This window comes from Microtus oregoni, unplaced genomic scaffold (genome assembly GCF_018167655.1).
Source record: "Microtus oregoni isolate MIOR12 unplaced genomic scaffold, Mior012 000029F_ref0000214, whole genome shotgun sequence".
NCBI classification, from domain to species: Eukaryota; Metazoa; Chordata; class Mammalia; order Rodentia; family Cricetidae; genus Microtus; species Microtus oregoni.
Window position 1 is genome coordinate 5,735,557 of NW_024543088.1, and position 23,128 is coordinate 5,758,684.

The 23,128-nt window shown below is 40.6% G+C and overlaps 2 protein-coding genes across 2 annotated transcripts in view; both read right to left on the minus strand.

Moving 5' to 3' along the window:
• Nucleotides 1-535: 535 nt before the first annotated feature.
• LOC121464910 (cytochrome P450 3A11-like) overlaps nt 536-23,128 on the minus strand; it is a 36,678-nt gene continuing 14,085 nt past the window's right edge. Inside the window, exons 5-13 of the mRNA XM_041678015.1 lie at nt 14,892-15,005; nt 14,715-14,803; nt 14,277-14,425; nt 9,637-9,764; nt 8,664-8,733; nt 6,134-6,294; nt 5,129-5,355; nt 3,514-3,676; nt 536-821 (exon numbers count right to left, since the gene is read on the minus strand). Of these exons, the coding sequence (XP_041533949.1) occupies nt 726-821; nt 3,514-3,676; nt 5,129-5,355; nt 6,134-6,294; nt 8,664-8,733; nt 9,637-9,764; nt 14,277-14,425; nt 14,715-14,803; nt 14,892-15,005 (1,197 nt within the window). The 3' untranslated portion in view covers nt 536-725. The remainder of the gene's footprint in view (nt 822-3,513; nt 3,677-5,128; nt 5,356-6,133; nt 6,295-8,663; nt 8,734-9,636; nt 9,765-14,276; nt 14,426-14,714; nt 14,804-14,891; nt 15,006-23,128) is intronic.
• LOC121464907 (cytochrome P450 3A11-like) overlaps nt 757-23,128 on the minus strand; it is a 160,801-nt gene continuing 138,429 nt past the window's right edge. Inside the window, exon 14 of the transcript XR_005976583.1 lies at nt 757-821. The gene's annotated coding sequence lies outside the window, so the exon portion shown is untranslated. The remainder of the gene's footprint in view (nt 822-23,128) is intronic.

Sequence of the window (23,128 nt, forward strand, 5' to 3'; positions counted from 1 at the left end):
TGCAAATGTGACTTTGGGTGATTGCCCAGGTAGCCAGTTGTCTCTGTGATTCGTTGCATGTTTTGGAAGTTGTTTGATTGCACTTCCTAATTACTCAAATAACATTGTTTCCCTTCTCAGATCTTTGATGGGGTAGAAGACTAGATAAATGTAATTACCCTCCTCTCATGACTTGTCCAAGTTATTTATTATACAAGCCTTAAGCTAGTTAGAATAGGATATTTGCTCTTATTGTATATAATTTTGTAGTAGGTTTGGAACTCTCTTACTTAAACAAAAGAGGGAGGTGCTGCAGGAGCTCCTTCTGCTCCTTTAGCCAATAGCCTTTAAGATACCAGCCTACTTGGGCGTGGTCTCTTTGGCTTGCAAAAGCAGTGGTAGCCATGTGCTCCCTCTCTTGCTTCAGACTCTGCTTCTGACTACCAGACTCTTTTCCTGGTCATGCAGAGGGCTGTTGTCCAGGATGGTAATCTGTGAGTTTTCCCCTTTAAATAAATAACCCTTCTATTAATCATAATTCCAAACTGGTGTGGGATTGTTTTGTGACATTCTCCTTTATTTTGACAATGAGAAAGCTCAATGGATGTACTGAATCCTTAACCATGCACCAAGTCAGGTTGATTAATCCTCATCTTCATCTGTGTTTTATTCATGAAGTAAATTAAAGATTCCAATGTTCTTGGACACCACCTGAAGAGGAACACTACAGAGTCCTTGAGGGAAAGTCATGCTCCAGTTATGAGCACATCCCGTGGAACAACCTTTAGAACAATGGGTTTTTCTGGTTTAAGAAGTGGTTTTCTGTGTAATTTCAAGGGAATCTGCAACCATGGAAGAAAAAAAAATTGAGAATCAATGAGTGAGCCAACAACAACCCATATTGAAAAGTAAAAACCATTCAGAATGATGTTTTGAAGGTACATCTAAGCTGCATTTGAGGTCATATGCTTGGACTTCCTTATCTCCAAGCTGTGTCCATTAGATGATGAAAAACATGCTTCCAAATATGCATAAGGCAATATATTTATTGAGACTCTATGGTAGACAGGGATTGAGATGAAGCCATGCTTATTTATGTTATTTCAGTTCTATACTACTTTAGAGTAAAACTGTTAAAATTTTTAAACTTTAATTTTTGTTTTGTTTTATTTTTTTCAAAACAGGGTGTCACTCTGTACCTGAGTCTGCCCTACATCTCATTATGTAGACCAGGCAGGCCTTGAAGTCACAGAGATGAGTTCTGCCCGTGAGTGCTGGTATTAAATACATGAACCACTAAGCCTGGCCAATTTTACATATTTGAGCCTGATTCTTAGTTACTATGTCATATTGTTTTTTTGTAAGTCCTGAAAAGTTATTTTTTGTTTGTTGACATTTGCAAGTTAACCATGAGAGGATCCATTTCCACTCTATGAACAGTCCTCACAGCCTAGATCAAATGTCACTAGTACAGTTGTGACCATTCAGATAAGTCTTTAGGAGGACAGATATTTGCTTGCTTTCCTAGCATCTATTATGACTTTGAAAGATGGGCTAAATAAAGTGTTTTGAGTTCTGTGTTTTCAGTGGTGCTTTAGTCCTATGCTATTCAGAGATAGAGGGGAACAGTGGAATAATCTTTTGTTCACAAGAGAAGGGAGGATAACAAAGTTGTCATGGAGATAGAGATGAGTCAAATTTAAGATGATTGGAGCTTGCTAGAGCATCTGCCTTTGAAAGATGTTCCATTGGCTCTCAAAACTTGAACTTTGCTTTGTCTGTATATATCTCTGTACATGCTTATGATTTAAATGCTTTAGGGAGAAAGTAGTAAAATAAGTGAGGTTGTGGGTTGACAAATCTACATAACTTCCTTAAACCACAAATCACAGAACAAATATTTCCATCCCTCTCTTCATTCAATAAAACTAATTGACAAAGAGAAGGCACATTTTAAACTCACAAATCTATCATATGTCCTATCATATTCTTTTAAAATATTAAGTAGTATACATTTGTTTTCCATGAGGCATAAAAAAGAGATGTACATAAAATTTATACACAAGTGTTATCTGTTATTTTAAAATTAGTTTTGATGTTTTTATGAAAGAATATTAAAATTGTAAGCTCTACTTCAAAACATTTACCAAAGGCTTTCAATGCACAAATTCTCCACAAAGGATCATTGGAGTTGGTGGAAGGAATGATATGAGGTGGTATAGGAAAGATACAGAATATCCTTCAATACTGAGAGAAAAAGCACAACCAAACTGGAGGCTTTAATGACAAAGTATTAGCACAGGTGATAAATACAGCCTGCAGAACCCAAAAGTAGAATATAAAGCACATGAGGAAATACATCCAAGAAGAAGATTCATTTGCAAAAATAACAAGAACTTGAATATGAGAGAAGAATATGGAGGAAAAAAGAATACATTGCTTATGGAAACATGACAGATATTTGTTTCTGGTGCAGAGGTCCTGAGAAGTGAGGCAGAACCAGCAAATGTCTCATAAGGTTGAAAATCATCCATAACCAGCAACTTTGTTAAGATTTATTTTTTATTGTATGTGTAGGAATGTTTTACCTGCACATGTGTTTGTATACCACATATGTGCAGTCTCAATGGAAGCCAGAAAAGAACACAAGCAGCCCTGGAAGTGGATTTACAAATGGTTGTTAGCCAACTTTTGTGTACTGGGAAATGAACTCAGGTACTTTGTAAGAGCAGCTAGTACTCTTAACCACTGAGCCATCACTTGAGCCCTAACATTTATGTTTTACAATAATGATTCTCAATTTAGCATCACATTGAAAGCCAGAGATGGGCTTTTAAAGCCATGCTCTGGTAAATTATTTTAGGATTTCAGACATGATCTCCAGGAATCATGAATTTCTGTTTTTGCTTCTGATATGGGGTATTCTGTAGCTCCTGCTGGCTTCAAATTCACTATGCAGCCAAGGATTACTTGAATTTCTGATCATCTTGCCTTGTCCTTAATAGTACAGGGATTGCAGGTATACTTCCTCATAGCTGCTTCATGCATTTCTGGGGATGGGAACCAGGTCTTTGTGCATGCCAGGTAAGCACTTTGCCATTTGAGAAATATATATGAGTTGTAAAGTCCCTCAGTGATTCTAATATACAGCCAGTAGTTGATAGGACTGTCAGAGGAGCGCTCCTGTGAGTTCTGGAAGAATAGTGCACCACCCAACAAACAGGAAGCCATGATCACTGAACTGCTTTATAGCACATGGCATAACAATTTTCCGTGGACATGACTGGAACTACAAAGAGAATGCACATAACCCTGTCATACAGGCCTGCACTAACTCTTCATAATGCTACAGTTGTACTCTATATTGATTCAGCACCAGAGGCCCCTCAGTTCTTCCCTGGATACAAATAACTCATTAGGCCATAAAACAAGTTAGCAAACCTCAAACAAGCAGATTCAATTTTATACACAGAACCTTCAGTTGAAAAATGTCTCCCATAAAACATTATTTACAGAGATAGTTTTCCCCCTCACCTGTGTTTCCTTACAAGGCTGGAAGGAGAATTTCTGCAGGAGTTTAGTGAGAGCAAATTTTATGTTCATGAGAGCAAACCTCATGCCAATGCAGTTCCTGGGTCCATACCCAAAGGGCATGTACACATAAGGATTGATGCTGCCCTTGTTCTCCTTGCTGAACCTGGAGACACACAGTAATGATAAGTTAGAAAAGGATAGAAGCATAAGATCTACATCCATGAATTTACCTTCAGACATCTAACCAGACATACAGGGCGAATAGTAAAGGTTCACTGAACTGATTCCTGGTATTTGACTCTGAGAATTGTACACTAAAAGTCCTTTTTGTCCCCCTTGATCTAAAAAAGTTTCCATATCTGAGATAAGACAAATGCTTTAGACAGAAAATGTATCCTATGTGCCCACTAGTGTTATGTGGTAGGGATAATGAACCCCTGTCTGATTGGATCAGAGTTCCAATTTACAGTGGTATTTAATGCCCGATACTGTAAATCTGGAGGTTATATGCACTAGGGTCGAATGTACTACTGTTGTTTTGCTAAGTGGACATGGTATCAAACTGTCTTCTGAATATTCATGTTTATACACAAAAAATAGTGCTGCTATTAGTCTTGGTCAGAGAAGCTTCTGATTGCAGTGGGAGACAGTTAACACAGAGACTCATAACTGCTCAAAATGCCGAGAATGAGTGATGGTGGAGTGCTCAGTGCTTAATGGGACATCTGTATCATCCCCTGCAAGGCTCATGGAACATCTCAGAAGAGGGGGCAGAATGACATAAGATCCAGGGAATGAAAGAGATGCTGTGAAACACTATCTTCTGGACCTGACACAGCCATTGTACTTATGAATTCACAGCAACTGTGGTTGCCTACACAAGGCTAGACCATGTTGATACACTCCATCAAGGATTGGGGAGGGAGTTTGTGAAACATCACCTCTGTGAGAAACTATTGACAAGCAATGGTTCCTGGAGTGGGGGGATATTCTTTTTAATGGTGTAGCTCTGGTGAGTTGTCCATTCTGCAGTAAATAACTCCTAGACCTGCACTTATGCAAGCAACCACAATTAAAATCATGAGTCACAAGACAACAGGACGACATGAATAGAGGAGGAAGACTTGATGGGGACAAGCAGGGCTTCAACAAGTGTGCAAGGGAGAAGTGGTAGGAGGCAAAAATGACAAAAATACCTTATACATACATGCAATTGTCAAAGAATAAAAAATAACCAAAATACTCTTTACATACATGCTATTGTCAAAGAATAAAAGCAAATGGTGGAATACATGTCTTAAAAGTCTCTTCAATATAATGCTGGGTTCCGTCTATCAAAAGCATGTGTCAGTTAGACTGAAGGAAAGCGGGTTCCTGCCTCACACTTAAGTTGGTCATTTGTTACTTGATGAAAGAGGATTAAAACATTGTATTTAAATTCTTATTTTTCCTCCTATCTCTCTTCCCCTTACCTTTTCCCCCTTTCTCTGTCATTCTCTTCACAGAATGCAAATGGATACTAAATCACATTTAGATCATCTTTTCATAAGAGACACTATAGTATATACAGCCCAGCACAGTTCATAGTGGGTTCCAACTACTGGAATTCTAGTACCTTTCAGGGCGGAATTCTTCAGGCTCCGGCCAGTACTGTGGGTCATGGTGAAGAGAAAAAATTGGTATTATCACTATTGACCCCTTGGGAATAAACACACCACCCATTTCCATATCTTGTTTACAGACTCTCTCAAGTCTGTCAGCAACTGCGTATAATCTGAGGGTTTCACTCAGCACCATGTCTAGGTACTCCATCTCCATCACTTTATCATAGCTGGGAGGTGCCTGGGAAGAAAGAATAAGGTTTGTTCTGAGATTTTAGATTACCTTTCAATTGATCTGTATTGTACTGTTGAGTTCTCAGTAGTCCAAAGTTGAACTGAGCACTGCAAAGGTCATAGCACTTATAATACATTTTAAAAGATTTGAAAATTGTTTTATTTTATGAGTGTAGCTGTTTACCTACATATGTGTATGTGAGCCACATAAGCACAATGTCCACAGAAGTCAGGAGAGGGCATCAGATCCCTTGTGACTGACATTATATACAGTTGAGGGTTGCCATTTGGGTACTGGGAATCAAACCTGGATGGATTTTCTGAAAGAGCAGCCAACGCTCTTAACCATTGAGCTAGCTATCCAGTCTCTTACAGAATGGTTAGAATAACTATCACTTGGGCTTTAAAGATATCTCAATTTTTGAATTGTCTAGTATGCAATCCTGAGTTCAGATACATATCATTCATAAAGCCAGACATAGTGGCTAACATCTATAATCCCAGCAGGGTGGGGGAAGGGACAGAGACAGGGCATGCCTGGTGATCCTTATCCAGACTGCCTAACCAATTTGATGATCTCCAGATTCGGTGAGAATACCTGTGTCAAAAACCATGGTGGAGAGTGATTTAGAAAAAATATCCAGTACAGGTCTATGATCTATGCATACACACTTTACACACACACACACACACACACACACACACACACACACACACACACACAGCATTTTTTGTGAAAAGAAGGTATGTCTTTTTCTCTTCTATTCCAAGCAGAGTCCATTCACCTTATTGGGCAGAGCCACATCGATCTCCTCCTGCAGTTTCTTCTGGATATCAGGGTGAGTGGCCAGTAAATACAGGGCAAAGGCAAGGGTGCTGCTGGTGGTTTCGTATCCACCCAAAATTAAAATAATTGACTGGGCCATAATTTCTGCGTCAGACAGAACTGAAAGTAAGAAAACATTTCAGGAAAGTCAGGTCAGGGCATACCAACACAGAAGAGATAAGGAGATAATCAAACAAGGCTCCTGTTTCGCTAGAGAGAAATATGGAGAAGTCACTCAGTCACCCTGGGACCGTTATCACTTTGACATCTATGTGACAGCCAGAGAAGGAAAAGATTGGTTCAGTCAGGATGTCCCAAGGTTTATGCTATGTTCCTCCTCATCATCAGTGGGCAGTTTCAAGACATGTAGCATATTCTGTCTTTAGGATTTATTTTTATTTTTAATTTATATATATTTGTGTCTGGGAGTTTTGGTTGACTTTGAACTGAGTCTTTATTGTACTCTTGAGTTGTCAGTAGATGCAAAGTTGAACTTAGCATAACAAAGGATCTAGGCATTTACAACACATTTTAATGAATTTTTAAGTTGTTTAAGTTTATGTGTGTACGTGTTTTGCCTACATATATGTTTGTGTATGTGTATTTGTGTCTCTGGATGGGTGCCATGTGTGTATTTTGTGTGGCTATGGTGTCCAGGAGAGAGCATCTGATTCCCTAGACATGGAGTTTTAGAAAATTGTGAGCTTTCAGAGGCAGGTCCTGGGAACTGAACTCCAGTCCTTTGCCAGAGGTTAAGAATTTTAATTAATTAATTAATTAATTAAACATTTCCACCTCCTCCCATTTCCCTCCCACTCCCCTCACCCCCCCTTACCTCCCTCTACAGTCCTAAAAGAAGTCAGGGTGTCCTGCCCTGTAGGAAGTCCAAAGCCCTCCCACTTCCATCCAGGTCTAGGAAGATATGTATCCAAACATACTAGGCTTCCAAAAAGCCAATACATGCAGTAGAATCAAAACCTGTTGTCATTATCATTGGCTTCTCAGTCAGCCCTCATTGTCAGCCACATTCAGAGAGTCCGGTTTGATCACATTCTTGTTCAGTCCCGGTCCAGCTGGCCTTGATGAGCTCCCATTAGATCAGTCCCACCATATCCGTGGGTGGACACACCCCTCATGGTCCTGACTTCCTTTCTCATATTCTTCCTCCTTCTGCTCAACTAGACCTTGGGAGCTAAGTCCGGCGCTCCACTGTGGGTCTCTGTCTCTATCTCCATCCATCACCAGATGAAGGTTCTATGGTGATGTGCAAGATATTCATCAGTGTTGCTATGGGAGAAGGCCAGTTTAGGCACCCTCTCCACTGCTGCCCAAGGACCTAGCTGGGGAAATCCCCTTGGACACCTGGGAACCCCTCTAGAGCCAAGTCTCTTGCCAACCCTACAATGGCTCCCTTAATTAAGATATCTTCTTCCCTGCTCCCATATCTACCCTTCCTCCATATCAACCATCCCATTCCCCTAAGCTCTCTCCAATCCTCCCCCTCTCCCTTCTCTCTCCCCATCTCTTTTTCCCCCAACCCGCCTCCACCCCTGTGCTCCCAACTTCTGCCCAGCGATCTTGTTTACTTCCAATATTCAGGAGGATAAATATATGTTTTTCTTTGGGTTCACCTTCTTATTTAGCTTCTCTAGGATCATGAATTATAGGCTCAATGTCCTTTGTTTATGAGTGAGTACATACCATATTCATCTTTTTTTGGGTCTGGGTTATCTCACTCAGTAAAGTGTTTTCTATTTCCATCCATTTGAACGCAAAATTCAAGATGTCATTGTTTTTTACCTCTGAGTAGAACTCTAAAGTGTATATGTGCCTCACCTTCTTTATCCATTCTTCCCTTGAGGGACACCTAGGTTGTTTCCAGGTTCTGGCTATTACAAATAGTGCTGGTATGAACATAGTTTAACAAATGCTTTTGTAGTATGATTGGGCACCTCTTGGGTATAATCCCAAGAGTGGAATTGCTGGATCCTGAGGTAGGAGAACATGAACAAGAAATTCAGGACCGCGAGGGGTGCATTCACCCACGGAGATGGTGTGACTGATCTAATGGGAACTAACCAAGGTCAGCTGGACTGGGACTGAACAAGAATGTTATCAAACTGGACTCTCTGAGTGTGGCTGACAATGAGGGCTGACTGAGAAGCCAATTATAAATGTACCGGATTTTGATTCTACTGCATGTGCTTGCTTTTGGGAGCCTAGTCTGTTTGGATACACACCTCCTAGACCTGTACGGAGGTGGGAGGGCCTTGAACTTCCCACAGGGCAGGACACCCTGACTTCTCTTAAGACTGGAAAGGGAGGGGGAGGGTGGTTAAGGGGAGTGGGAGGAAAATGGGAGGAGTGGAGGTTTAAATTTTTAATAAGTAATTAAAATATAATAAAAAAGAAAACCTTCCACTCATTTTCTGAGAGATGACCATTCACTGAGAACTTCCTCGTCTATAGACCAGGGAGTCCTTGGTTACCTTTACGAGATTCTTTGTCTTTGGAATTATTTTGAGTGTCCATCATCAGCTGAAGAAAATCCACTCTGTGCTGGAAGCAAAAGAGAAGTTGCAAAAATAGAAGGTCAATGGTAAGGTCAGAGGTCAGAGGTATATCAGGAGTGCAGAAGCTCATCCTTCTGTCTGAGAATGTAGATCCCTTAAATTCACACGTGGTTAGTCTTGCTTGATTTCTTAAAGAACAGAAGGAACTGTAGCTGAACCCGGAAGCAATCCAGCTATTTATAAACACTTTACAATAAATTACAATAGATATAATTTTAAACAATAGCATTGATTTTTTGAAAATGTTTTTGTAGGAGATGAAAATAGTATTTCCCTTGTTTTAATCAGTTTTATCTGTTCTTAGAGATTGTCATAGATGTATACAATGAGATATAGTCATACCCACCCCATCATTTCCTCCATTTGATTCTTCTAGATCCCTTGTAACATTCCTTCTTCCAAACTTCATGACCCCTTTTTTTAATAACCCACTGAGTCCAAGTGCTGCCCATATGTCCCTGTATGTTGGGTCATTCACTGGTGGACGAAAAACCTATTGGTGGTTATACCCTCTCTCTGCAGCCCTTAAGTGCCAAGAGTTCCCACGGAGGTGCAGCATTTGCAGAGGTCCTTCCTCATCTTTGTTGGAGATTTGGTGGTGTTAGCTTGTGCTGGTCCTGTGCCTCGCCAGTTTTTCTTAATTTTAATCCTTACAAAGGGCACTCTTCATTTTATTTGTTTTGCTAAGGGTTAATTCCTCATTCATTCTCAACCAGTTTTTCAAAATTCCAAATTTTCCTCTCCCAGAAATAAAAATATCCCTTTTCTCTCTCTAAATATAACCTTTTCTATCTACTTTTATTGATAGATGAAGTGAAACACACAGCTCACATGTTCACAGACCAACATATTACAAACCCTGTACCTCTCAGGAGACCATCACTTTTACCTTCTCATCAGAGTTCAGCCGGTTTTCCTTCATTCTAGCCACAAATTTTTTGAAGAATGCTATCGAATCCTTTGGGTATCTGGTGACATTTAACATCTCATATATTGGTGTAAGAAATGGAAAGAGTACTGGAAAGGATAGACAAATAATAAATTTTAGTGGAAATACAGGTTTTATGTAGTAAAATCATGAAACAATCTGAAGAATAAGTCATCAGTGTCTCAACCAAACCATTCTCTCTGTGACGTTGCTCACACTGGGTCACCACCATAATGCTCCTTCTGCATTGAGGAGTACTGAAAGGAACAATTCTGACTCTTGGATTTAACTCTGCTCCTGTAGTTTGTGTGGATCCAAAATATAGACAGGTCCATTGACATGGTTCAACAGCTAACAGGACCTGCAGAAAAGCCTAACAACCTGAGTTTGATCACTGCATCCCACACTGTGGAAGTAGAGAACCAACACATGCCATATAAACACCAAAGCACATGTCCACACACATAGACAAATAAATCAATAAATTTCTTCTTAAGCTAATAAATAAACAAGTAGAGAAATAAGTAGATTTCTTATTAGCTGATAAGTAGTAAAGAAAGAACAGCCAAAACAGCATTTGTTTTTCAGCTGACATGATATGAACAACACTAGTACAGAAAGGATATTTGGATAATCAGATGTCTGTGCAAATTAATTATATAAATATCCTTATCATATAATAATCTTACTAAATAACCAACAGTTCAAGAAATCCAGCAGGATACTGGAAAATTTATTGAGATATAGTGTTGTGGCAGAGTACTTGCCTAGCATGTGTGAGATCTTGTGATCTTCTTCAAGTAGCAAAAGATACAAAATGTCTTGAGAGAGTATGAAAAAAGATAAAGCAAGACCATATAGAGAAAAGGTGCAGAGAGGCTTATGTTGTAGGATAATCTTTTTGTACACTGTGAAGATGTGTCTCTTCTAAGGCCCTTTTTGATTGGCTTAATAAAGAACTGAATGGCCAATGGCTAGGCAGAACTTCCAGTAGGAGAGAGGCACTCTGGGAAGAAGAGGGGTGTAGTTCACCAGCAAGATGTGGGGGCAGAGGGTTGGAATTGGGAGTTAGATGTACATATGGAGCATAGGTAATGAACCATGTGGTAGAAGGTGGTTTAATAGAAATGGATTAATTTAAGTTATAAGAGCTAGTGGGAAACAAGTCTAAACTAAGGCCAAGCTTTCATAATTAATAAAAAGTCTCCATGTCATTATTTGTGTTCTGGCCGTCAAAATAAAATCCACAGGGATGCCCCCAGCTAGGTCCTTGGACAGCAGAGGAGAGGGTACCTGAATGGTCCTTGCCCCACTATCACGCTGATGATTATCTCGAATATCACCATAGAATCTTTGTCCAGCGACGGATGGAGATAGAGACAGAGACCCTCATCAGAGGAACGACTGAGCTCCCAAGGTTCAGTTGAAGGCAGAAGAAAGGAGAAGTCGAGCAAAGAATCAGGACCGCGAGGAGTTGCTCCACGAATTAAGGCAGTGGGCCTGTTCTAATGGGAGCTCACCAAATCCAGCTGGACTGGGTGTGAATGAGCATGTGATCAAACCAGACTCTCTGATTGTGGCTGACAATGTGGGCTAACTGAGAAGCCATTGATAAAAGCACTGGGACTTGTTTTTACGCCATGTTCTGGCTTTTTGGGACCCTAGTCTATATGGATGCACAGTTCCTTAGGCCTGGATGTAGGGGGGAGGGCCTTGGACTTTCTACAGGGCAGGGTTCCCTGCCTCTCTCAAGCAGGGTGGGAGAGGGAAGAGAAGGTGTGGGGGAGCGGGAGGGGGTTGGGAGGAGGGAAGGAATGTAAATATTTGAATGGAAAGACTACAAATAAATAAATATATAAAAAGAAAAAAAATCTAGGTAAAGGCTTACAGCCTTAAATTTTTGAAAATATTTATTTATTTATTTTGTTTACAGTAGTCTGTCTGCATGTGTGCCTGCAGGCCAGAAGAGGGAACTAGATTTCATTACAGATGTTTGTAAGCCACTATGTGGTTGCTGGGAATTGAACTCAGGGCCTCTGGAAGAACAATCAGTGCTCTTAACCTCTAAGCCATCTCCCTAGCCCCACAGCCTTAATTTTTTAAATCTCAAATATCAGACTTTACAGTGTAAAATAAAAATTTAAAACAACTAACTCCAGGGCAGGAGAGATGACTCATTGGTAAAATACTTGCTGTGCAAGCACCAGATCTGAGTTTGATACCCAGCACCTCTGTAAAGCCAAGGTCAAAGACAGGTGACCAAACTCAGACAGAAAGGAAGATCACATGATCGTTCTCAGTTCCAGAGTCTAGCCTATAATGAAAAATGCAAATATGTGAAAGGTATACGTGTGGATATGGGATAATGCTCAAAAGGAGACAAGGAGAGGATGATACTTGGTGTTGAGGATGGAATGTAGGGAAAAGGACACAAGAGCTGTGTATGGAAAAGTAATGGACAGAGAAAATATTAAAACCCCCAAAGAAACACCACTGCTAACTGTACTCAGCACATACACACACCAAAAAATTACTACAGGGCCTGTAGAGATTGCTCAACAGTTAGAACTGACTGCACTTTCAGAGGACCAAGATTTGATTCCCAACACCTATGTGGCTGCTCTTAACCATGCATAACTCCAATTCCAGGAGATTTAATTCCCTTTTATGGTCTAGGCAGGCCCTTAATTCATATGGTACACATATGTGTAGGTAAAACATCCAATCACATAAAATAAAAATAAATAAATCTTTAAAAAATGTTAAAATAATTCAGCTATGTGAGAGAGATGATCTAAAAGCAAACATCAATATATCTAGCTTAGTTTTTTAATTGCATTAGGATTAAGGAAATTCTAATCAAAACCACAGGTTCAGCCTGCAGCATATCCACTAAGCAGTAATGATCAAAGTCATAGGAGAGCCAAGTGTTGGGTGGGACATGGGGAACTTGGAACTCTCCTTAATTTCCAGAAGACATATGAAAACCTGCATCTACTGTGGAAAACATATGTTTAGTTGTTTAATATGTTAAAATGGAGTTACTTTGTAATGCAGGAACAACAATTCTGAATATATCCCAAAACAAATATTTAAACGTAACCTTGTATTGAAATGCTCATGGCAGCAAAATTCATGGCAAACATATAAAACTAACTTCAATGTCTATAAACTAATATAGAATATTACTCATTCATAGACATAAGAGACAGTTACAGTATTGTCACTTAATAGTGTTTTAAATGACAGAGGCCTGTCACAGAGACTGTATAGTCTATGATCCCATGATGTGAAACACTCAGAATATGTAAATATAGGGAAAGTAAATTGGTGGTTGCTTGGGTCAAGGCTGCTTGAAGGACGATGGTGCAAATATGCAGCATGGCTAGAACAGAGTCCTCTGCAGTTGACATTGGTATCAGGCCATATGGATCATCAGTCAGTGCAGACCCCAGAGTGATCAGAGAGCTGAGAATAAGTGACTGTTGCGTGCTAAGTCCTACATGGAGCATTTTTATCAACACCCCCATCACTCCAGGCTCAAGGAACATCACAAAAACAGATGTGGGGGTAAAGTAAGGGCAGGACAGGTGGTGTGATGATGTGGGATTCTGTTCTGTGTGCTATGAATGTTTTATTACCATTGGTTAATAAAGAAGCTTCTTTGGGCCTGTGGCAGGGCAGAATATAGCCAGATGGGAAATCTGAACAGAGATATATAGAGAGGGTAGGCAGAGTCAGGGAGATGCCATGTATGTACCAAAGGAGACAGACCCTGGAACTTTACCTGGTAAGCCACAGCCTTGTAGCAGAATACAGAATAATAGAAATGGGTTAATTTAAGACGTAAGAGCTAACTAATAAGAAGCCAGAGCTAATAGGCCAGGATGTAATGTAATTAATATGGTTTCTGTGTCATTACTTGAATCTGTGTGGTCAGGAAACCTACAAGTAGTCTCTGTTTACAGTGTGAAAAACTATATCCTAGACATGGCCTGGCCCACTCTCGATCTGATCACCTACATGAGATCACACCAATAATACTGGTCAACATCCTAGGAGGCAGAGATTGCTGGACTTACTGTTTGGCCAAAACAAGGGATGGGACATTAAATTGAGAGAAAGATGTGTTGGTGTATCTGGGGGAAGTGGGGGTGAGAATTAGGGGAGGGTATAATCAAGATAGATTGTATACCTTTATGATATTGTCAAAGGATAAATAATAGAATTCTAAAATAAAGAGAACAGTGTCTTAAGCCTTTAATCCCAACACCCAGGAGGTTGAGGTAATGGGATCACTGTGAGTTCAAGGCCAGCCTGGTCTACATGGCAGCTTTCAGGCAAGTTGAGCTAACCACTGAGACTCCCTCTAAAAGAAAATTAAGTTCAGGAACAAAAGAAAGGCAGTACATGTCTTTGTGCCTTAAATATTGGATTGTGCCTTTATATACACATGATAAGTTTGTGAATTACATGTCAGGTGAATTATATATACCAATAGAGCTGTCAGTTTTGGTAAGTGTGGAAGAAAAAGGCTGAATTTCAAACATGGCCACAGACAAGTGCACTGGGTCAAAAGGAAGAAGAACCACCATACATACCTGTTGACATAACTAGTGGACTAAAAAAATCTAATCTTAATAGGTTCTTGGTCTTTTCCACAAAAGGATCATTTGGGTTGTTGAGGGAATCGACGTTCACACCAAATGCCGTGCTCGTAATGACATCCAAGCTGTAGGCCCCTAATACTCTGAGGAGATAAAGATGTCGGAATTTACGACATTCAGAAAGAAGCTTGAAATAATTTATATTTTGGGTAAGACTGGTGAAACCACCTCAGTTGGCCAAGCACCTTCCCCTACTATCTACCCTTTACCCTTGCGACTTTGATACTATCACATTTCTTTCTCAACTGTACATTTGTCATCTAGTGTCTAAAAGGGAAGAAGGAGCAGCTGGACATGTGAGACACACAGGATGACCCTTCTGCCTCTGCTGCCCTTCCTCTCCCAGAACCACAGTGGATTACCACTACTCACTCTTTCAAGGTAAGAGGCTTGCCTTTCTCTGCCTCTCTTCTCAAGTATTTTACCAAAATATCTCCGTAGTGTTCAATGATGGGGAACATCTAAGCACAAAACACAAAGGCACCCATGGTTGTTAGGTGTGGAGACTCAAGTCATACAAACATTTCAATTAACAGTCCTTTTAGTCACCTCTTTGAGTTTTCCACTGGTGAAGGTGGGAGACAGCAAGGCTCGAATTCTCTTCCACTCCTCATCCTTAGCTGATGAGACGGCTTTACACATTATCCCCAGTGGGCCAATTCTCTAGAGTCGAAAAATATAAATATTGTTCTCTGTAAGTCCAGACCTTACTATGGTTGCAAAGTGCTAGGGGGATATTGGTTTATAACAATTTGTTTGTGACTGTTTATTATAGATCAAGCCTCATCCTACATGCAAAAATGGTCAGAATTTCCTCACAACCTTTAAGACTTTGGGTGCTCCCTGGGTTGCCTGTTGAACTTTTAAACATTTTTATTCCATGATCCTTGTAAATTTAAATCTCCCTGTGGTTTAAAAATTAGTTCCAGGAAGCGCCAGGAGATCCAGCGTTGGGGGTAGGCGCTTTGTTTGCGAGCTGCCCCATCAACACGGAGGCCTGATCTCTCGGCGGCAGAAGAGCCAGCGTTGGGGTGAGTTTCTGGACCCTCGGCGCCAGCCTGGGAAGGGGAGCTCAGAGGTTCCATGGCCCCCTATCCTTCTTGGGCTCTCTGCAGGGCCTCTCCTCCCTGCATACCGCCTCTTTCTTCCTAGCCCACCCAGCTTCCACCCAGAAACCTCCTCACTTCGGCCCCACCACCCTCTTTCGGCACATAACATCACCCAGCCCAGCATGTCTGGGCACTGGGTCCGAATCCTTGGGGCACTCAAGCGGGTGGGAGTTCCTTTGCTTCTATGGCCTGCCTGCACCAAGCAGGGTAGGCGCTTTGTTTGCAAGCTGCCCCATCAGCACGGAAGCCTGATCTCTTGGTGTTGGGGAGAGCCCCCACTGGGGCACCAGGAGAGCCAGCGTTGGGGAGAGCCAACATTGGGGAGAGCCAGCATTGGGTAGGCAAGGAGACCTGATCTAGTAAAAGAATATCCATAAGGGAGCATTTGGAAGAAGAGATGGGCAGATGCCAAAGCAAGAATTCGCCCAACAAGCTGAAAGGCAACATGAAGCCACCAGAAACCAGCGACCTCACAACGGGAGGACATGAACACCTTAATCAAGAAGAAGTAGAAAAGATTGACTTCATGAAAGTGATTGACGCCCTTAAACAGCATGTAAAAAACGCCCTTATAGAAATGGATGAGAAATATAACAGAAAGTTTGAAATTGAATAAATCAGTGAGTGATACCCTAGAAAACCAAGGAAAAACAATCAAAGAGATAATGGAAACAGTTCAAGACTTGAAAACTGAAATGGAGGCAAAGAAGAAAACACAAACAGAGGGCCAGCTGGACATGGAAAATTTAAGTAAACAAACAGAGTCTACAGAAACAAGCATAACCAACAGAATACTTAGAAGAAAGAATCTCAGATTCTGAAGATACCATAGAGAAAATAAACACACTGATCAAAGAAAACAGCAAGTCCAACAACTCTCATCACAAAACATTCAGGAAATATGGGACACAATAAAAAGGCCAAACCTAAGAATAATAGGAGTAGAAGAAGGAGAAGAAGCGCAGCTCAATGGTCCAGAAAATATACTTAGTAAAATTATAGAAGAAAACTTTCCCAACCTAAAGAAAGATATACCTATGAAGGTTCAAGAAGCATACAGAACACAGTATAGGCTGGATAAAAAAAAATCCCCTCGCCATATAATTATCAAAACACAAAGCATACAGAATAAGGAAAGAATATTAAGAGCTGCAAAGGAAAAAGGCCAAATTACTTATAAAGGTAAACCTATTAGACTTACACCTGACTTCTCCATGGAAACCATGAAAGCCAGAAGGTCCTGGATAGATGTACTTCAGAAACTGAGAGACCATGGATGCAAGCCCAGATTACTATACCCAGCCAAGCTTTCGTTCACTATAAATGGAGAAAATAAAATTTTCCAGGATAAAAACAAATTTAAACAATACACAGCCACAAATCCAGCTTTACAGAAAGTAATAGAAGGAAAATCACTAACCAAGGAGTCCAACAATTGTAGTAATATGAGCGGCGAGGCTGCGTTCCCAGCACCCCAGCCGCCTGCCCGGCTAGCTTATGCCCCAAAATACTTACACAGACACTGTATTCTTATAAACACTGCTTGGCCCATTCTCTTCTAGGCTAATTCTCACATATTAATTTAGCCCATTTCTAATCATCTGTGTGTAGCACCCTAAGGTGCGCTTACCTGGGAGATTCTAGCCTAGTCCATCCTGGGTCGGAGCTTCATGGCATGTGTCTGCCCTGGAGCGGGGCATGGCGTCTCTGCTGAGGCGTCTGCTCCGGAGAGCAGAGCTGTGGAGTCTCTGAGCTCACTTCCTCTTCCTCCCAGCGTTCTGTTCTGTTTACTCCTCCCACCTATCCTCTAACCAATAAAATGGGCCAGGGCAGTTCCTTTATTAGCCAATGACCTTCCTCCATCAAACAATGACCACAATAACTCAGACATCTAGAGAACCTTCACCAACACAAATCAAAGAAGGGAAACACACAAACTCTACGACTAAAAAAGTGACCGGAGTTAACAACCACTGGTCATTAATATCACTTAATGTCAATGGACTCAACTCACCTATAAATGGCACAGGCTAAGAGACTGGATAAAAAACAGGATCCAACATTCTGCTGTTTACAAGAAACACACCTCAACCACAAAGACAGGCACCTACTCAGAGTAAAGGGCTGGGAAAAGGCTTATCAAGCAAATGGACCTAAGAAACAAGCAGGTGTGGCCATACTAATCTCTAACAAAGTTGACTTCAAACTTAAATCAATCAGAAGAGATGGAGAGGGGCATTTTATATTCATAACAGGAACAGTTCAGCAGGATGAAGTCTCAATCCTGAACATCTATGCCCCTAATATAAAAGCACCCACGTACATAAAAGAAACATTGCTAAAACTCAAGGCAGCCATCAAACCGCACACACTAATAGTAGGAGACTTTAACACTCCTCTCTCACCAATGGACAGGTCAATCAGACAGAAACCTAACAGAGAAATAAGAGAATTAATGGAGGTAATGAATCAAATGGACTTAACAGACATCTATAGAACATTCCACCCAAATAGGAAAGAATATACCTTCTTCTCTGCAGCTCATGGAACTTTCTCAAAAATCGACCATATAGTCGGTAACAACGCAAACATCCACAGTTACAAAAAAATATTAGTAACCACCTGTGTCTTATCAGATCACCATGGATTAAAGTTAGAATTCAACAACAGTGCTACCCCCAGAAAGCCTACAAATTCGTGGAAACTGAACAGTCAACTACTGAACCACACCTGGATTAAGGAAGAAATAAAGAAAGAAATTAAAGTCTTCCTGGAATTCAATGAAAATAAAGAAACAACATACTCAAACTTATGGGATACTATGAAAGCAGTCCTAAGAGGAAAGTTCATAGCACTAAGTGCCCACTTAAAGAAAACAGAGAAAGCCCACATTGGAGACTTAACAGCCCACTTGAAAGCTCTAGAAAAAAAAGAAGCAGACTCACCTATGAGGAGTAGAAGAATGGAAATAATCAAACTGAGGGCTGAAATCAACAAAATAGAAACACAGAAAACAATACAAAGGATCAATGAAACAAAAAGCTGGTTCCTGGAGAAAATCAACAAGATTGATAAACCCCTACCCAAACTAATCAAACGGCAGAGAGCGAATTTGCAAATTAATAAGATCAGAAATGAAAAGGCGGACATAACCACAGACACAGAGGAAATTCAGAGAATCATTAGATCTTACTACAAAAGCCTATATGCCACAAAACTGGAAAATGTAAAGGAAATGGACACTTTTTTAGATAAATACCATATACCAAAGTTAAACCAGGACCAGGTGAACAATCTAAATAGACCTGTTAGTCGCGAAGAATTAGAAGAGGTTATCAAAAACCTCCCTACCAAAAAAAAAGCCCAGGACCAGATGGTTTCAATGCGGATTTCTACCAGAACTTCCAAGAAGACCTAATACCTATACTCCTTAATGTATTTCACAATATAGAAACAGAAGAGGCATTACCAAATTCCTTTTATGATGCTACAGTTACTCTGATACCAAAACTGCACAAAGACTCAACCAAGAAAGAGAACTATAGACCAATCTCACTCATGAACATCGATGCAAAAATCCTCAACAAAATACTGGCAAACCGAATCCAAGAACACATTAGAAAACTTATCCATTATGATCAAGTAGGCTTCATCCCAGGGATGCAGGGCTGGTTCAACATACACAAATCTATCAATGTAATCCATCATATAAATAAACTGAAAGAAAAAAACCATATGATCATTTCATTAGATGCTGAGAAAGCATTTGACAAAATTCAACATCCCTTTATGATAAAAGTATTGGAGAGATTAGGGATACAAGGGTCATACCTAAATATAATAAAAGCTATATACAGCAAACCAACAGCTAACATCAAATTAAATGGAGAGAAACTCAAAGCCATCCCACTAAACTCAGGAACACGACAAGGCTGTCCACTCTCGCCATACCTCTTCAATATAGTGCTTGAAGTTCTAGCAATAGCAATAAGACAACATAATGGGATCAAGGGGATTCGAATTGGAAAGGAAGAAGTGAAACTTTCGTTATTTGCAGATGATATGATAGTGTACATAAGCGACCCCCAAAACTCCACCAAAGAACTTTTACAACTAATAAACAGCTTTAGTAATGTGGCAGGATACAAGATCAACTCCAAAAAATCAGTCACCCTCTTATACACAAAGGATATGGAAGCAGAGAGGGAAATCAGAGAAGCTTCACCTTTCACGATAGCCACAAACAGCATAAAATATCTTGGGGTAACTCTAACCAAGGAAGTGAAAGATCTATTTGACAAGAACTTTAAGGCATTGAAGAAAGAAATTGAGGAGTATACCAGAAAATGGAAGGACCTCCCTTGCTCTTGGGTTGGGAGGATCAACATAGTAAAAATGGCAATTCTACCAAAGGCAATTTATAGATTCAATGCAATCCCCATCAGGGTCCCATCAAAATTCTTCACAGATCTTGAGAGGACAATAATCAACTTTATATGGAAAAGCAAAAAACCCAGGATAGCCAAAACAATCCTATACAATAAAGTATTGTCTGGAGGCATTACCATCCCTGACTTCAAACTCTATTACAGAGCTACAGTAATGAAAACAGTGTGGTACTGGCATAAAAACAGAGAAGTCAACCAATGGAATCGTTTAGAAGACCCGAATTTTAACCCACAAACCTATGAACACCTCATTTTTGATAAAGGAGCCAAAAGTATACAATGGAAGAAAGAAAGCATCTTCAACAAATTGTGCTGGCAAAACTGGGTGTCAATCTGTAGAAGAATGAAAATAGACCCATATCTATCACCATGCACAAAACTCAAGTCCAAATGGATTAAAGACCTTACTGTCAGTCAGAACACATTGAACCTAATAGAAGAGAAAGTGGGAAGTACCCTACAACAGATGGACACAGGAGATTGCTTCATAGGTATAACCCCAGCAGCACAGACATTAATGGCAACATTGAATAAATGGGACCTACTTAAACTGAGAAGCTTCTGTAAAGCAAAGGACACTGTCACCAAGACAAAAAGACAACCTACTGACTTGGAGAAGATCTTCACCAACCCCCCAACAGACAAAGGTCTGATCTCCAAAATATATAGAGAACTCAGGAAACTAGACTTTAAAATGCTAATTAACCCAATTAAAAAATGGGGCACTGAACTGAACAGAGAATTCTCAGCAGAGGAAGTTCAAATGGCCAAAAGACACTTACCCTCATGCTCAACCTCCTTAGCGATCAGGGAAATGCAAATCAAAACAACTTTGAGATATCATCTTACACCTGTCAGAATGGCTAAAATAAAAAACTCCAATGATAGCCTTTGCTGGAGAGGCTGTGGAGGAAGGGGTACCCTCATCCATTGCTGGTGGGAATGCAAACTTGTGCAACCACTTTGGAAATCAGTGTTTCGGTTTCTCAGGAAATTTGGGATCAACCTACCCCTGGACCCAGCAATACCACTCCTGGGAATATACCCAAGAGATGCCCTATCATATGACAAGAGCATTTGTTCAACCATGTTCATAGCAGTATTATTTGTAATAGCCAGAACCTGGAAACAACCTAGATGCCCCTCAATGGAAGAATGGATGAAGAAAGTACGGAATACATACACATTAGAGTACTATGATGCGGTAAAAAAACAATGAGTTCTCGAATTTTGCATGCAAATGGATGGAAATAGAAAACACTATTCTGAGTGAGGTAACCCAGACCCAAAAAAGATGAATATGGGATGTACTCACTCATAATTGGTTTCTAGCCATAAAAAAGGGTCACGGAGTCTACAATTGGTGATCCTAAAGAAGCTAAGTAAGAAGTTGAACCAAAAGAAAAACATATAGTTATCCTCTTGGCTATGGGAAGTAGATAAAATTGCTGGGGAGAATATTGTGATCTTGGGGGTGGGGTGGGATGAGGGTAAGGGGAGATGGGGAGAGAAAAGGGATAAGGGGAGGATGTGGGGAACTTAGGAAAAAGGAAGATTGGGATAAAGGAAGGTAGGATAGGGGAGCACGGAAGCACAATTCTTAGTTAAGGGAGCCACATTAGGGTTGGCAAGAGACTTGAACCTAGAGTGGCTCCCAGGAACCCAAGCCAAGGTCCCCAGTTAGTTCCTTGGGCAGCTGAGGATAGGGAACCGGAAATGACCCTAGCCTATAGCAATACTGACGAATATCCTGCATATCATCATAGAACCTTCATCTGGTGATTGATGGAAATAGAGACAGAGACCCACACTGGAGCACTGGACTGAGCTTCCAAAGTCCCAATGAGGAGCAGAAGGAGGGAGAACATGAGCAAAGAAGTCGGGACCACGAGGGGTGTACCCACCCATTGAGACAGTGGAGCTGATCTACTGGGAGCTCACCAAGGCCAGCTGGACTGTGACTGAAAAAGCATGGGATAAAACTGGACTCTCTGAACATGGCGAACAATAAGCCCTGATGAGAAGCCAAGGACAATGGCTCGGGGTTTTGATCCTACTTCATGTTCTGGCTTTGTGGGAGCCTAGCCAGTTTGGATGTTCACCTTCCTAGATATGGATAGAGGGGGGAGGACCTAGGACTTACCACAGGGCAGGGAACCCTGACTGCTCTTTGGACTGGAGAGGGAGGGGGAGAGGAGTGGGAGGAGGGGAAGAAGGGCGGGAGGAGGGGGAAACTTGTTTTTTTTTTTTCTTCCTTTTCTCAATAAAAAAAAATTAGTTCCAGGGTTGGGGAGGGGTTAGAGATGACAGGAAGAAAACATAGTAGAATCTCCAGAATAATGTAGATGGCAAATTGCTTGGGGACAAATACAAAGTGAACTTTGTATCACACAAGTTCTCCAGCTCTATATGTACAGCATAGGCAGGGTTTAAATTGATGCTTTGTTATGGTTTGTGATCGTGTGTGCATATGCATGTTCATGTATGTGTTTGTCTGTGTCTGTATGTGTGTGTGTGGAGAGTAGAACACTGGTGTGCATTCTTATTTGGAGAACAGAGGTCTGACATCTTCCTCTCTACCTCTACTGTATTTTTTTTAGGCAGGGTGTCTCAATGAATATAGAATGGTCTAGTTTGGGTAGAGTAGCTAGCCAGCAGGCCCCTAGGACTCACCTATTTCCAAATACTGCTCAGAAATAACATATACGTGCTGCTCTGCCCAGGTTTTACGTTGGTGACCTATACTCAGGTCCTTTACCGATAGAGTTATTTCCCTAGCCTGAGATACTTAAAGGATTTGATCTTTGGTTTTTTTTTTCTAGATTTATTTTAGTATTGTTTGTATGTATGCATGCATGTGTGTATGAATGTATGTACATATGTATGCAGTGTGATCAGAGGTCAGAGGAGTGAGTTGGATCTCCTAAAGCAGGAGTTACAGGTGATTTGAGCTGCTGGATGTAGATGTAGGCAACCAATCCCCCATCCTCTTTTAGAACTTTCAGCCACTATGTCATCTCTCTAGACCCTGGTTTATTTGGCTTGAGGTTGTTTGTTTAGGAATAGTGTTGTAGGAATCATTTTTCCTTAATTTTTTCTTCAGTGATAAAAGGGAAAATATAATTCTATTTCCCTGGTGGGAACTTTATTCTATTTTCCACATTTATACTTTATACTAACATTGAATTTCACAACTGCCCTTATATTAAAGCACTCAGCACAACAGAAA